This window comes from Gopherus flavomarginatus, chromosome 1 (genome assembly GCF_025201925.1).
Source record: "Gopherus flavomarginatus isolate rGopFla2 chromosome 1, rGopFla2.mat.asm, whole genome shotgun sequence".
Taxonomy (NCBI): domain Eukaryota; kingdom Metazoa; phylum Chordata; order Testudines; family Testudinidae; genus Gopherus; species Gopherus flavomarginatus.
This window is the reverse complement of record NC_066617.1, coordinates 54,620,770-54,638,257: the sequence shown is the minus strand read 5'-3', so window position 1 is coordinate 54,638,257 and position 17,488 is coordinate 54,620,770. Positions and strand designations below refer to the sequence as shown.

Here is a 17,488-nt window from a genome sequence, read left to right as displayed (position 1 = left end):
AGTAACAATTCACCAACTGTAATTGCTTCCAGTGTAAGAACATAAGAATGGCCATACTGGGTAAGACCGAAGGTCCATCCAGTCCAGTATCCTGTCTACCGACAGAGGCCAACGCCAGGTGCCCCAGAGGGAGTGAACCTAACAGGTAATGATCAAATGCTCGCTCTCCTGCCATCCATCTCCAGCCTCTGACAAAACAGAGGCTAGGGACACCATTCCTTATCCATCCTGGCTAATAGCCATTAATGGACTTAACCTCCATGAATTTATCTAGCGCTCTTTTAAACCTTGTTATAGTCCTAGCCTTCACGACCTCTTCAGGCAAGGAGTTCCACAGGTAGACTGTGCACTGCATGAAGAAAAACTTCCTTTTATTTGTTTTAAACCTGCTGCACATTAATTTCATTTGCTGACCCCTAGTTCTCATATTATGGGAACAAGTAAATAACTTTTCCTTATTCACTTTCTTCACACCACTCATGATTTTATATACCTCTATCATATCCCCCCTTAGTCTCCTTTTTTCCAAGCTGAAAAGTCCTAGTCTCTTTAATCTCTCCTCTTACGGGACTCGTTCCAAAGCCCTAATCATTTTAGTTGCCCTTCTCTGAACCTTTTCTAATGCCAGTATATCTTTTTTGAGATGAGGAGACCACATCTGTATGCAGTATTCTAGATGTGGGCGTACCATGGATTTCTATAAGGGAAATAAGATATTCTCCGTCTTATTCTCTATCCCTTTTTGAGTGATTCCGAACATCCTGTTTGCTCTTCTGACTGCCGCTGCACACTGCCTGGATGTCTTCAGAGGACTATCCACAATGACTCCAAGATCTCTTTCCTGATTAGCTGTAGCTAAATTAGCCCTCATCATATTGTATATATGGTTCAGGTTATTTTTTCCAATATCCATTACTTTACACTTATCCACATTACATTTCACTTGCCATTTTCTTGCTCAATCACTTAGTTTTGTGAGATCTTTTTGAAGTTCTTCACAGTCTGCTTTGGTCTTAACTATCCTGAGCAGTTTTGTATCATCTGCAAATTTTGCCACCTCACTGTTTATCCCTTTCTCCAGATCATTTATGAATAAGTTGAATAGGACTGATCCTAGGACTGACCCTTGGGGACACCACTAATTACCCCCCTCCATTCTGAAAATTTACCTTTTATTCCTACCCTTTGTTCCCTTTCTTTTAGCCAGTTCTCAGTCCATGAAAGGACCTTCCCTCTTTTCCCATGACAACTTAATTTACATAAGAGCCTTTGGTGAGGGACCTTGTCAAAGGCTTTCTGGAAATCTAAGTACACTATGTCCACTGGATCCCCCTTGTCCACATGTTTGTTGACCCCTTTGAAGAACTCTAATAGATTAGTAAGACATGATTTCCCTTTACAGAAACCATGTTGACTTTTGTCCAACAATTTATGTTCTTCTATGTGTCTGACAATTTTATTCTTTACTATTGTTTCAACTAATTTTCCCAGTACTGATGTTAGACTTACCGGTCTGTAATTGCTGGGATCACCTCGAGAGCCCTTTTTAAATATTGGCATTACATTAGCTATCTTCCAGTCAGAAGCTGACATGGAGCCAACAATGAACAATAACAACAGCTAAAACTGTCAAACACGACTAATGATTTTGGGTGCCTCAATTTTGGGGTGTCCAACTAAGCACACCTGAAAGAAGTCTAATTTGCAGAAAGTGTTGAGCACCCAGCCTCTGAAAAGCAGGCTCCTCTAAGGAATTTCAAGCTGAACATCTCAAAATTGAGATATCCAGAATTAATGGTCACTTCTGAAAATCTTGACCTAGGTTTTTCCAGTGAGAACATATAACAGTCCCTTTCTCCTCAACTGTTAAGATCATGGCCATAAAAAGAAGCAGGATTCTACACAAACTATTCCCATGTCCAACCCTGGAGAAGGAAAGAAAGCAATACAATGTAGTTAGGTTGAAATCAAGGCCTATTATAAAATATGTTTGAATAAAATGTCTTTTTACTGGTTTACCCTGGAACTGCATTCACTTACCTTAGCACATCACAAAAATCCCTGTTCTACTTTGTATGTTAAAATCACATTCTTGCACCACATATAATTCTTCAAATGCATCAAATAAATAGGGATTTTAGTTGAAAATAAAAAGGCTGATTCCTGTTAACAATACTTCTCTAGTCTTAATTTTTCTTATAATATTAATAACAAGAAATATACCTAAAGAAAATGTGTATTGTGTGTTCAAAAGGAAAAATAAGGAAGCACATATTCTCAGCAATTGAACATGTGCAAAATTCCATCTATTACAACTCAGACATGCATAACTTTTCCACTTTTTATTAGAAAAATTAATCTTTGCGTAGTGCTATAATTATAATAATGCAAGGTACAAAATCTTCCATTCCCTTGTTTCTGGTTTAGTGACACGTTCAGAATTGTTGTCCGGTTAAACAGCTGAAAATGTTTGGAATGGCAGGAATTGAGAAATGCCTCTTTCAATGGACGTAGCTGAAAGGTAGCTTTGTATAAACAGCTGTGTTTTGAAAATGCTTGCCACCTCGAAATTGGTCCTTGTGAATTGAAATGTTTGCCTTATTGCCAACAGGGAATATTAGTGTAACTACTACATTTTTACTTTTTATCGCTGTTTCTCTAACTGCTGAAGTGGAAAAGAAAGATTGCCAAAGCCTGATGTGCTTCTTTTCCTTTCTGTCCACTCTGACTTGGTTCTGAGCTGTCGGTTGCTCCAGTGATGAGAAACGATTTTCAGTTTATCTATTCCCTGAATGTCTTTCCCAGCTCAAACAATGGTAACGCCCCCTTGTGAATCAATGACTGAAAGTGAAACAAACCTAATTAAGGCATACCAATCATTGCCCACAGGACAGATAATTAGTCTGAAAAGGGTCACACCATTTCAAAGAGTACTGAACGTATTCTTATGTTCTTATGTATATCAATCTGCTGAATACAAAGGGTTTTGCTGTCTGCTTTGCACCCCACAACTTAGGTAAATACTGAGCACTGCAAACTCTAGTTTCACAAATGAACCATTTGAAGACAGAACCTGGAATTTACCAACTTTTAAAAAAACCCAGCAACGTTCTTATGTTCTCATTTGTTTAAAAAACAACAGACATCACTATAATATCTAATGGAGGAGTCTGAGTGGATTTCAACCAGTGGTAAAGGACTTCCAAAAAGGATAAGAAACCTGCCCATAAAGATTTGGAACGGGTTCAAGTTAGATTCATTAGTAAATAGAGACAGTATTACAATTATAAACAATACTTAGAGGTTTAGGCAAACAGCAGCAGACATCATGGATGCCTCTGTTTTGGATTCTTATATGTCTGTACTGAATTAGATGAGAAAATGTTGTATACACACTAAAGGAACAGTTACTGATTACTCTATTCATTTGCATTAAACATTCTTTATAACATAAAAGACATGAGAGATCTTCTCTAGCTCATAGACACAAAAGCTATCACAACAAAATTCCTACTTAATAGAACTGTGTAATTTTTCATTTAAATTAAATGTTGATGAAGCCGCACTACTTGAATGAGTGTGTTTTTAAGAAATTTAGCAAATGCCATACACATTGTTCAAGGGAATAGGACAAATTCTCCTAGCCCTTTGGTTTCTCTTTGCAATTTAATTACTACTTTTAAAATTGCACATTTAAAATTTATCCATTTCTATTAGGGACAAATCCAAAAGTCTTTGCTCAGTTTTTATTCAGTCCTAATTCAGGAAAAACTCCTGTTGAAATGGGAGTTTTGTGTGACTATGGACTGAATAAAACTAAGCAAGGCCTTGTTGATAATTCCCCCCAAAACTCCAGATTGTGCTGCACAAAGATCTAATTTACCAAAGTATTTCAGCTTCAAAAAAATCAGAAGTAATTAATACCGCAAAATGATAATTTTAAGTAGGAAAATTTTGGTTTGGAATTTTTATTGGAATTGGAGTGCGGGGCAGTATCCTTTGTTTACTATTATTGGCAATGTTTAATGGAGACAGGGAATACCGGTCAAAGTGTTCAGGAGACTGTTACCTTAGAATAAAATCATCTACATATCTAATGCATTTGTATTAAGCAGGAATCATCTAACTGCACTACAGCAAGAAAATGACAAACCTGATAATTCCTCAGTATGTGAGTTTTAGATGACAGGTAGTAGTACTGGATAATCTCTTTGCCAGAGGCATATTAGCTTTCACAAGAAATCTCCCAGTATACCTGGGTATCTATTTTCATAGTTCATCCAATACTGCATATGCAATATAAACCTTGAGTAGATACACGAAGCATAAATAATCTCTCTCTCTCTCTCATACACAGAGAGAGAGAGAGAGAGAGAGAGAGAGAAATATTTTGCATGCAACATTAAACAGGCTGCATTTTTTTTAATTATTAAAAAAATGAAGCCTTACAGAGTATTTACTTTCCAATATAAACATATAATGCAGTAAGGCTTCATTTTTTAAAGGAAAATGAAATTTGCACACTCTAATGTTGAATGCAAAATATCTATTTATATGCAGGTTAATCTTTTAAACAGCAAATTGCAGGTGATTTCTGACTTTGAAGTGCCTTGTATACCTCTGTTCATGGTTAGAAAATAATCACACCCAACCCTCCCACCCCCAAAAAATCAATACAACCAGTTGACACAAGGAAAGTTCACAGTGGCCAGAGTAAGAAACATTTAATCTTCTACATATCATTTTATACCTAATGCATGAATGCTGCACAACTTGATTCTGTGGTTTGGCACCAAAAAATCTACATTAGGAATCCAGGGATTTGCTGCTTTCCCATTTAGTATGGTATGCTGAAGTCATACATAAAGATGTAATTATATTTTAAAAACCTCACTAATCTGACACACTCTTTACCACCCAAACGCCCCTGAAGTCTTGTTCTGTACATTATCTATTTCCTTCCTTCTCCCATGTTATCACCTTAGCATCTTCTCTTCTCATGATTAATCAAGGCTCAATCCTGCAAAAGTGTATACATAGGCTTAACTTGATGCATGCAAATAATCCTTCTAAAATCAAGCCGACTACTCATGTATTAAAAGCAAAGCATGAATGTAAGTTGTTGCAGGAGCTAGGTGTCATTCAGTAAGCTCTTTGGGCAGTGACCATGTCCTAGACATTATGATCCTGATTGTGCAAACCCTGAAGTTAACGGGGCTGCTCATGTGCATAAATTTAAATACATGTATAACGGTTTCCAGGATGGGCACTAAGTAAAGCACCCTGCACACACATAGTGCTAGATAAAATATTTAATATGATACTAGTAATAAATAATAACTCAATTTCAGATACAGAAATTGCCCAGGAACATTTTCAAAGCTGTCAAAATTGTAACATTATTCAAAATCAATTCCACATGCCTTTCAAAATGAAACATGGTATCTGCTAAGGATGAGTTTTGTTGTTAAGACTCAGGGCTGAAAGTCAAGTGTTTTAGGTACTTTCCTTGACTCTGCCACAGGTGTCCTGTTGGACTTTGGTTAGAGAACAATCTGTGCCTCAATGTCCTCTACTTTACAAAAGGAATAACACCACTTATCCTAAGTGAGTCTGAACTGATGTCTGCAAAGAGAGTGGTGATCCTCAGGTGAAAGATTTTACCTACTCTAAATGAAAAGTATTCATATTTATAATAAAACACAAAGAGAGGTTTTTAGTTCCCCCTTCCAGATATGGCTGGGTTTTTCATAACAGTCTAAGTGAGTTAGACCCCTAACTCCCACCGAATTCCAATGGGAGTTGGGCACCTAACTCACTTTGGCTGGGAGTTTCAAAGGAGTCTGAGTGGCCTAGGTGCCCAACTCATTAAATCTCAGTGAAAGCTGGGTGCCAAACTCACCTAGGCTCCTTTGACATCCTCAGTCATGGTATTCAGATCATTGCCTTTTTAACCTCAGTATAGAGCAATTAACTATCTGATGTAAAAAGTTCAAATAAGCTATCAGCAAAAAGATTGTTTTATTGAGTGCTTGCTTGGCCTGTGTAAAGGGATGAGTGTATATTTTAAAAGCAACTGTAAGTGTTACTAAATGAGACAAACATTTTTAAAATTTTCTCAGGCAGACCAAAGGGAAGTGGTACTTGAATTTGTACTCTTCACTGAATCACAACAAAGAAACTAGTCCTTGGGTTACCTCCCACATAGGTTTTTAGAAATCAATCAGTTGTGTCAGACTCTAGTGGAACAACATCAATTAGATTTCCTGCAATTCATATACAAGTGATAGAGCTGTTTGTAACAACATGTGGAACAAACAAATGCCGAAACACAATAATTGCTTTCAAATGACAAGTTAAAGAATTAGCCATACAAAAGCTAAGAGTAAAATCTAGTCCCCCTAGTTTGTATCTTGTTTTTTAATTTCATCACCTACACTAACTGTAGGAGTATAATTATCTTTTGGGGAAATGAATGAACTTGGCTTGACTCAATGATTATCAACAGCACTGATTTGGCCCAGTTCTGAGGTCAGTTAGGGCAAGTCTACACTACTCATTATGGCAATATAACTTACGTTGCTCAAAGGTATGAAAAAGCCACCCCCACAAGTGACACAAGTTACACCAACCTAAGCGCTGCTGTGGACAGCACTATGTCATCGGGAGATGCTCTCCCATCGACAAAACTGACAGGAGATCAGCATAGAGCATATTCACCAGATGCACTGCCGTGGCTACAGTGATGTAGCACTGCTAGTGTAGAGTAGCCCTTATAAAAAGGTTTGAATTCCACAGAAATTATTGTAATAAAATACCCTAAGAAGAATACCAGAAATCAATGGGAAGTTTGCCCAAGCAGGGACTTTCGGACTGGGCCCATCTTTTTAACCTTGCTTTTAACATAGGGAGTTGTGTCTGTGCATAGTTTGGTTATAAGGATGTGGCACTGCAAGCGGATCCTTGCAGATGGACCATTAGTAAATGGGGCAGCACAAAGAAACAAGGGTTTGCATTCAAAGATCAGCTTGCGGGATTGGGAACTAAAAGTTTGGGAGTAGGTATAATTCCATGGGCAAGTTAATGAGAGAAAGGTAAGGAGGTGTCATCTGATTTGTAAAAATCTACAGAATCATAATTTCAATGGTGTTACCCTTTGCAGCATGATGGGGAGAACTTGCTCCCTCCCACCTCCGGCTCCCAACTCCTGTAGCTGATAGAAATTTTGATAATATAATATCAATTGAAATGAGTCAAATCGGACTTCATTCAAAAGCTCTTTCCTCCCACAAACACAATAGCGCTAAACAAGACAAACCTAGAACAATTATGTAAATATATCTTTGAGAAAATGTTTTGAAGTACAATTTTTAAAAAGTTGATTTTTAACACAAGCATGTCAAACATGCAGCCCTCGCAAAGTTAAACTGTGCCCTCAACTGACAGTGTGTTATCAGCTAATGCTTAGAATATGGTACTTTATTATTTTTTTAATGTTACAGGTAAATGGAAGGAGTGCTTCAAGTTGGTTTGCCATCATTGGGGGCGGGGGGGGAAAAGCAGCAACAGCAGTTCAGTGGTACTGATTATCAACTTTGTTTATTATAACAAAAGAGTTGTAATGAGGCACTGGTTAAGATGTCAGCATCCAGCCAGAAATTACTGGAATCCCAGAGGGTCAAACAATTGAAATTATAATTCTGTAGATTTTTATGAATCAAATGATATCTCCTTTATCTTTCTGTCACTAACTTGCCCACAGAATGAGACTTTATTCCATTATGCTTCCACACTACAAATTACTAATGTGAGGATTTGCCTAGGCAGTGCGCAGTAGCAGGGTGCACATGGAGACTTAGTTTGTGGCATGCTGGTGCACTGTATATTTAACTACCCAGCTTTTCACATGCTAACTCTCCATCTAGATAAGCCCATAGTTACAAGAACTAACTGACCAGGCATATATTTATTTCTTTGTAAATCTGACGTTTACCTCAATTCAAGAAATGAAGGAACAGATTATATTTTGATTATTTTATTTTGTACTAGTGTTTCTTTGCATTTCAGGATGATCTGAACCATTGCTGTAACATGTATTATAAAACTACAAAGCAGCAGACAGATTTCTGTATGTTTAGCTCACACATTTTCTGTTCATTTTATTAATATAGTTATATGGTAAAGTTAAGTGATGAAAAAGCTTTACATGTATTGAAAGAGCAGATCTCAAATACTTGTCAAATGTTTTAGATAATTAATTATTTGCAATGTGCTTATCATCTTGTAGAATCATACTTTAAAATATATCCTGTCTGCAGATGTATGGTAGCTCTTAACCATGGTATTTACAGTAATCAAGGTATTTGCTGGAGTAAGTGTGAGGAAGTTAAAGAGGATGCTGAAGAGACTAAAGCAACCTTATCTATTTATCTTAAACAAAACTGACAACTTTTTAAGAGCCACTATTGTACCACAAAAAAACACCCAAATCACATATATTTGTTAATGCAAGCAACTAAAATTATATACAGTATTGAATGGATAAGATGCAAATAAGAAACAAAAGGCAAATATTTTAAAACAAGGATAATATAGGTATTAACTTAGATCTTAAGCAAGTGGATTGGACACCAGATTAATAGGCATTCCTTCTAAAGCAGAAAAAGGAAAGGATGGAGAAACTGCAATATGCCTCTCTTGCTTACTTCAGCAATTTTAATTTGAGATAGCTTTTATCACTAGCAGAACACATACTAGTATCTGTAATGTGTAAGTCAGTTTTATAGATAAGGACTTAGTGCCAGCAAATGGCGGGAAAACAGCCAAATCAGATGCTAGTTCAGATTGTATATGCTTTACATCTCTGAAGACAGGAACCTTTTGCCAAGTATGTAGTGTTTCCATCTGTCCATACCAGTGACATTTCAAAATGCATTTATCAATATCAATGAAGCATTGACCTTACCTTAGTTTTTGTAAACTATGCCACTGTGAATTTTAATACTAGAAGTAAAAGGCAACATGAGAAATAAATGTATAAAGTATGGTTGATTCCACAGACACACACTGTATGGTGAGCTTTGGTACAGAGTCTGCTGTTTTAAAATAAATGCAGTAGTGTGTCCCATTTCATGCATAAAGACATCAAAAATTTCTCACAATAAAGTTTTGAATGTGCTCAAAGCAGTTTCTTTAAGAGGGAAAGAGCTACCATACATCTGCAGACAGGAAATATTTTAAAGTATGATTCTACAAGATGATAAGCACATTTCAGAAGGTGGTGAGAGCTCTCAGTACCCACTGAAGTCAGTGAGGACTGCGGACACTTGGCACCTTAATGGTGGAGCTCACCATTACCAGCATTACCAGCTAAGTGTGATTTTTTTCCCCTGACTGCAATAAAGGCACTTTCCCTTTGTTATCCTAATGCAATGTAAGATTTTTCAAGCAAAAATAAGATGGGCGGTAATCAGATTGAATTTCCAATATGACAAACACTTTCCACTCCAATGATATCTTTAAAAATTCAAGCTTGCTCCCAGAATAGCAGCTATAAAAGGAATTAGGAAAAGACAAAACCTGGGGATTATCAATTTTGTATGTTACTGTATAAATATCTCATGGGCATGTCTCAGGATGCACTCATTTTGGGTGTATATTAATGCAACTGTTCCTTTTTCCTTGATTACATGTACATTATGTTCTTTATATATATATAAACTCTGTCTTCAAAGAGTAAAAATTCATACTCTGCAAGAATTAGCTCAGTGGTTAAGTTTTCAAAGCCAATATAGCAGAGTCTGCTTTTAGTGATAACAGTAGGAAAGAAAAATATTCTAAAGTAGCCTGAAATATGTGGAAAAACCTTAGTGATATATTTTGTTTATTATTCTTTGGATCTTCAGCTTGCTATATTACTATATTAACTTTATTTATGCTGACTAGATGCCACTGCAATACTTCAGAAACCACAGCCATTTTCTTTTCTTACCTGCAATAATTAATATTATAGAGAGACGGCTAAATTATTTTATAGCCTTACAGTTTTTTCTAATTAATTATTTCCTCTTCTTATATTTTAGATCATCCTGTCATTCCTGTGAACAATAATCAATCATGGGATCTGAAGTTAATACTAGTAAATAAATGAATTGCTTGATCATCTATGACCATCTATACATGCTTCATCATCACAAATCTTATCAGTTTTATGGCATCAAGGAGACAGTGACCTTCATTTCCACAACATGCCTGTTATCATTGGACAAGGTTGTTACGAAGTTATCACTTATTTTCAGGAAGAAAATCTTTGTGCTTCTTTGGCATTCATCATTTGACAAATGCAAGTATTTGTTTTATCAAGTGACCAGCTCTTACTGAAGTTGAAAACAGCATCTGTGGTATCCTTAAGGGCCTATTACTTTTCTTAAGACTTGAGCTAAAATGAAGGACATGCCACTCAAAATTCATTTTCTACTTGGCCTAGCTATCACTGCATTTGTACAAGCTGTAGATAAAAAGGTAGACTGCCCTCAGTCATGTACCTGTGAGATCAGACCTTGGTTTACCCCAAGATCCACATATATGGAAGCTCCAACAGTGGACTGTAATGATTTAGGCCTTGTTAATTTCCCAACAAGACTGCCTGCTGACACACAGGTTCTACTGCTACAGACAAACAACATTGCAAAAATTGAACACTCAGTAGACTTCCCAGTGAACCTTACTGGTCTTGATTTATCTCAAAACAATTTATCCTCAGTGATCAGTGTTAACCTTCGAAAGATGCCACAGCTTCTTTCCGTGTACCTGGAGGAAAACAAACTTACTGAGCTGCCTGAAGAATGTCTGTCTGGACTGAACAATTTACAAGAACTCTACATTAATCACAACTTGCTTTCCACAATTGCATCAGGAGCTTTTATAGGCCTTGATAATCTTCTTAGACTTCATCTCAATTCAAATAGCCTACAGATGATCAACAGTAAGTGGTTTGAAGCTATGCCTAACCTGGAGATTCTCATGATTGGAGAAAATCCGATCATCAAAATCGAGGAAATGAACTTTAAGCCTCTTATCAATCTGCGCAGCCTGGTTTTAGCAGGCATAAATCTCACTCAAATACCTGATAATGCTTTGGTTGGCCTTGACAATTTAGAAAGCATCTCATTTTATGACAATAGATTTGTTAAAGTGCCCCATGTTGCTCTTCAAAAAGTTACAAATCTCAAATTTTTGGATCTAAATAAGAATCCTATTAACAGAATACGAAGAGGAGATTTTAGCAATATGCTGCACCTGAAAGAATTGGGAATTAATAACATGCCTGAACTAATTTCTATAGATAGTCTTGCTGTTGACAATTTGCCAGATTTAAGAAAAATAGAAGCTACCAATAACCCCAGATTATCATACATCCATCCAAACGCTTTCTATAAACTTCCCAAGCTAGAATCACTCATGCTCAATAGTAATGCACTTAGTGCCCTGTACCGTAATACAATAGACTCTTTACCTAACCTCAAGGAAATCAGTATACACAGCAATCCAATCAGATGTGATTGTGTCATCCGCTGGATTAACATGAATAAAACCAACATTCGATTCATGGAGCCAGATTCATTATTTTGTGTGGATCCTCCAGAATTTCAAGGCCAGAATGTGAGGCAGGTACACTTTAGGGAAATGATGGAAATCTGCCTCCCAATGATAGCGCCTGAAAGTTTTCCCTCAACTCTGGATTTAGAAACTGGCAGCTATGTTTCCTTACACTGCAGAGCAACAGCAGAACCAGAACCTGAAATATACTGGATAACACCATCAGGTCACAAACTTTTGCCTAATACAGTTATTGATAAATACTATGTCCATTCTGAAGGAACATTAGACATAAGTAATGTTACACAAAAAGAAAGTGGACTATATACATGCATAGCAACTAACCTAGTTGGAGCAGATTTAAAATCAGTTATGATTAAAGTGGATGGTTCCTTCCCCCAGGACAGCAATAGATCTTTGAATATTAAAATAAAAGAAGTGCAATCTAATTCTATTTTGGTGTCTTGGAAAGCAAGTTCTAAAATTCTGAAATCCAGCATTAGATGGACTGCATTTCAGAAGACCAAGAACTCTCAGGCTGCACAGAGTGTTCGAATTCCATCTGATATAAAGGTATATAATCTTACTCATCTAAATCCATCAACTGAATATGAAATTTGTATAGACATTCCCACCATCTACCAGCAGAATAAAAAACAATGTGTCAATGTCACCACAAAAGGATTGGACCTTGCAGTGAAAAATTATGAAAAGACCAACATAATAGAATTCCTTGCCTGCCTTGGAGTTCTCTTGGGAGTCATCTGTGTGGTATATCTCTACAGTTGCATCTCACAAGAAATTAACTGCGGTGCAGGACACAGCTATTTAAGGAATTACCTGAAGAAACAATCCTTTTCACTCAATGAGCTTTATCCTCCTCTAATCAGTCTTTGGGACACTGGCAAAGAGAAAAGCACATCACTGGAAGTAAAAGCAACCGTGATAGGAGTACCAATGAATATGTCATGAAACACCAGTGTAAACACCAATGTTGGAAAAGTACAAGACTGCAGTTGTGCTAAATAAAAAGGCAAAAAAAAGTATTAATCTTTAGAACTCAGAAGTCTGGGCATTGCTGCTGGTGTTGACAAATGGGAATATGTACTGATTCAGCATAAAAAGAATTTTTAACTAACTGACTTCTAAGGGTATTGTGCCAACCAAATACAATTACTCCATTTTTTAGAACTTCTATGTGACTTTTCAGTCTGGAATACAGTGCAAGTAGCCAAGAACATTTTCTGTTTTTTTTTTAATTAAGTAATAGTAGAACTGAGCAATACCTCCTCCTGTGCTGTATTACACACACTAGCAGCGTGTTTTTGCAATGACCAGATAAACTAGAATTGACACGTGGTGTAATGAAATGGACAAATTCTGTAGAGTAGACACAGTATGTGAAACATTTTTTATGAGGAAAAATACATTTTTGATTAAAATCAAAAGAGTTTTTGGCTTGTTTCTTAAAAAAAGAGAATCCGTCTGTGGGCTCCTCTTTGACAATAAACAAATTCATTTTAATGTCTTATAAAATCTCTCTATAAATCTCTTTATATATTTTCCAGCTGAAATGCAGCTTTGACTGCATAGGAAATTTTTGCTGTTTTTTAGGCTGTATAACTGAAATAAATAACACAATAAATACTAATATAAAGTAGTTATCCATATGGTTAAGAAGTAATAACTATATGTATTTACCTGTTGGTCATTAAAACACACACAGACACACAGACACCCCTCTTTATCCTCAAGGAGAAAAAAACAGGGACCTACTGCTATCAGCGAATGAGATTTATTTTTTTACTTGGTGTCTGAAGATTGGATTTAATTATTAGACACAAATAATGTAAATCCAATACTTTGGCTGCAATAAAAAGGCCAATTTAATGATTAATAGTGTCTAAAGTTTATGTTGCTTGGTACACAGACACACAATTTTTAACAGAACTTAGCAATCTTGTTGACATTAAGGATCTCTCTGCGGGATCAGAATTCTGTTCTGATACAACAGCAACCATCACCAATAAAGGGTTTATTAATCTCTCCATCTTTGAAGATGTGACATGCAAATAACTGAATGACATACACTGAAATAAAATGAATGCTTGATCCCACTCACAATGACTTTAATTGCAAAATTCCCCTTGTATTCATTAAGAGTAAGGCTGGGCCTTAAAACAGCAAATGGACACTGTTGCTGACTTAAATTTACATCCGAATTCTGTTGGAGTAAATCTGACTATTCCTGGATTCAGTGGAAAAAGTAGTCCAAAACTGAAGTATGACATGCTAAAGGAATGTTGGCCTCCAGGTGGTAGAAGACAGATGAAGAAGCAATCAGCAAAATTGCTACCTTATTCCAGTTAGTGGTTGTGTATACAAATGCAGAGAAGTAAGAAGGAAAAATGGAGTTTCCATTTAGGGAATGAAAAGAGTACATTTAGAGAATTAAAAATTATTAAAACAACATGTAAGTATCTTGCATATGAAACAAAAAATAGGACAAAAAGCATTTTGGTTTTTACTATGCTTTAATATTTTTAAAGTATTGTAATCAAATACTTTAACAGATTTTATCTTTCTGAACTCATTTCTGAACTCAAACATTTCTCTGGAATTGTTGGCAGCATTTGTGTAGGTCAGAACCCTAACTTTGAAATTCTCCAGTGCTTTCACGTTCATTTTTGTGTGTGTCCACTTGCAAACAGATATTTAACATTTCCACTTCATGGCCTGCTGCATAATGCCATTGGCCTGTAAGCATTCCTAATACAGAAAATCATCTCATTTGATATATTACTAATGAATAACTTGCTTTCAAGTTAAAATTGACACTTTCTGATTAAATCCTAGTTGTTTCTGACCATGTGCAGGTTATTTTCAGAAAGATGTTTAAAACTAGAAAGGAGAACATGCCAGTACTAATTTTAAAAGATCCCAGATTTGGATCTTTATAAATTCAATCTGTTTTGCTGAACACAAATTTTACAAACGTGATGAATCACTATCACACACAGTCTGGCATCAGAATTTATCAGCTAGACATGCTCATATATCATAAGAGATTTCAGAACCTTGGACAGAGCTTTTAGAGCCAAGCTATTTATCAAAAACACAGGAGCTGAAATATGACCTATTACAATGCAAGTACTGTATAGGTCAGCAAGAGCTTGCTCATGTATCTTGTATGTTAATCTTTGGAATCTAGCTACATTTAGAACCTGTTACTGATATAGCTCAGAGGTGAGAATCTCATTTGTTTCAAGCAACAGTAAGTCAGCACAATGGTATGAAATAGCACACTAAATGAACACTAAATGGTAATGGAAATGAAAAAAAATTTTTTTGTTTCAGCTGAATAAATACAGCTGTTCATACCAAGTCATCATGCTATTTATTTAAAAATCTAGTCTTGACTTTCTATTAGTGAAGAAAATGTTTGTTTGGCTAGCTAGGAGGGCATTCATTCTCTCCTATATCCCTGATATCTGACATATATATAATACATAAATGTTGGTCAAAAGCACATCAATCATTTTATATGAAAATATACTTAAACATTTAAATTAGAGATTGATAACTCTGTTGCTTGCTGTTCAGATGGAAAATATTCCATGTCTCTTGTGAGGAGAAATTCATTACAATAAAGTGGCTCTGCCAGTCACCTCCGAGGTGACTCTAAGCAAGTCACTTCACCACTCCACATCTCATTTTCCCCAGTTCTAATGAACTTTACCTTCCACTGAAAAGCACTTTGATGTCTACCAACAAAAAGTGTTACGTGATAGTTAAGTGTTATTTTTAAATAGGGCAAGGCACTCCTATCCTTAAATAAGCATATATCCATTCACCTGAATGTAAGTATTACCTGCATAAAGACTATGAGATTTGTCCATTAGATCTGTGATTCTAAAGTTGGGATCTATGGACCACAAGAGACCTGAGGAATTCTTTGTGGTGGTCTGTAGAATTAAATGTTTTGAGAACCAAGTAACAGGAAGGAGGGGTTGGGAGCAGGGATGTCCCATGAAAGATCTCTCTCTTGTGATTTGATCTGCAGAATGAAAAGTTTAAAGAACCCCAGCTTTTGAGTGTAACTTTTAGGGTTTACTAGTAGGAAACAAATGAGACTGGTTGATTTAGACACTAAGGATAATAACTATATTCCTTTACACAGGTATCATACATTTCAATGTCATTATAGTTTTGTAGGATTCCATCAGAGTGCAAATTTGCTTTAGTCTGAGATTTTCCTGAAACTGACAGGAAAGTGAGTAAGTAGAGTCACATTTCTTTGATGAAATTCTGTTTACCATAGACATTAAATGGGAAAATCTTTTGCAGATGGAATCATTTAAAAACTTTTATCTGATCTTAATGTTTGTATTTACTCACTGGAAGTTTGTTTCAGGTTTTTATTGCAGAGGCTACATTTTTTCTCAGATCATATTTCTTTGATTAGTTCTGTGTTAAGATGGTGACAGAGATATATGCATTAACTACTCAAGAGCAATGAAACAAAAAAAGGCTGGGCTCAGAATGAAAATGTTACAACCCCATAACTAAGGATGTGCAAAAACCACACTGTCACTTTGTTTAAACAATTAAAGAATAAACTCAAACATTGCCATAAATTAGTCTCCTCACTTGTCAATTCTAGATTCTGCACAGTACAGGCAAACAGCTGTGCATGGTAACTGCACAGTACAGGCACACAGCTGTGCATGTAACTGCACAGTACAGGCACACAGCTGTGCATATAAGCACAAGATGAAACATGATGAGCATAACAGGGATCTAAGGCAAACCACACCTTAAAAAGAGCACTACTGCACAGCCATCAAGTTACTTCTACTCAGAAACAGGAGTAAGACCAAACAGGTGGGGCATGTCGATAAGCGCCTCATTTTGACATGAAGAATTGCACTTAAACCCATATCTCCTCCGATGCACCCAATCTCACATCCCAAGATCGCCACTGACTTCAATAGATCAGGCTTTCACTCCAGCAGATGCACTCCCCATACTTTAAAAAGATTCCAGCTCAGTGCATAGATATGTAGTACATAGCAGGTGCCCAGTGAGCCCATAACCACATTATAAACAATAGTACATTCTCCACTAACAATTTTGACAAAATGGTATTATGGTATATATCTGTGCTTTAAGTGTAAATTCATTAGCTTTCATGAATGTCTGAATTAAAAAAGAAAAATTAGTAAGCAAGGCAATTAAAAATTACATTTATACTTCTCAGACAAGTTATGGACTCTCACTCAAAGAGCAACCACAACTTTCCTCTATTCCAGCAGACACAACACAAGTGAGCTGAGCTGCCAAAGCTAACACAATACAAATGCACAAGTTAACACCACTAAAGCAAAAAGGCATAATATTTGGAGGTCATTCTTCAATCAATTTCCAAACCATAATGAGTGTGTGCGTGCATGCCACCACACACAAGTATAAACTAGCCAAGAAATTATTTACACCACACTTGCAGTTGACTCCTTTAAGAACTAAATTAACAAAAAATCTTGAAAAGGCATTCATTAAAGAGATCCCGATGGTGCCATTATAAATCATATAGTCATTGGCCTCCATTCATTGCCTTCTCTCTTCAAATGTTCACTTACATATGGTTGCATTGGGCAGATTTTTATAAGATTAACTTTAAAAAACTCCTATATAACTTTTTCCTCTTTAGGCTACTACTAGGTTGCTCTAAGTCAAATGGTGCAGTTAAAGTTGTGGCTGGTTGAGTGAGAGTCGTCTTGTTTAAGTAGTGAAAGCTTTATTTTTAAATTCCTTCATTCTATCAGTATTAATATGATTAATTATTTGTATTACCAGAGAGCCTAAAAATCCTAGTCATGAACCAGGACTC

At 36.2% G+C, this 17,488-nt stretch overlaps 2 protein-coding genes across 6 annotated transcripts in view; one reads left to right on the top strand and one right to left on the bottom strand.

Moving 5' to 3' along the window:
- The window catches only part of LRRN3 (leucine rich repeat neuronal 3), a 50,248-nt gene extending 34,070 nt beyond the window's left edge, over positions 1 to 16,178 (top strand). Inside the window, exon 2 of the mRNA XM_050936163.1 lies at positions 10,083 to 16,178. Coding sequence (XP_050792120.1) covers positions 10,444 to 12,570 — 2,127 coding nt within the window. The 5' untranslated portion in view covers positions 10,083 to 10,443 and the 3' untranslated portion in view covers positions 12,571 to 16,178. The remainder of the gene's footprint in view (positions 1 to 10,082) is intronic.
- The window catches only part of IMMP2L (inner mitochondrial membrane peptidase subunit 2), an 836,308-nt gene that overhangs the window by 383,382 nt on the left and 435,438 nt on the right, over positions 1 to 17,488 (bottom strand). The gene's annotated exons all lie outside the window — the stretch shown is intronic.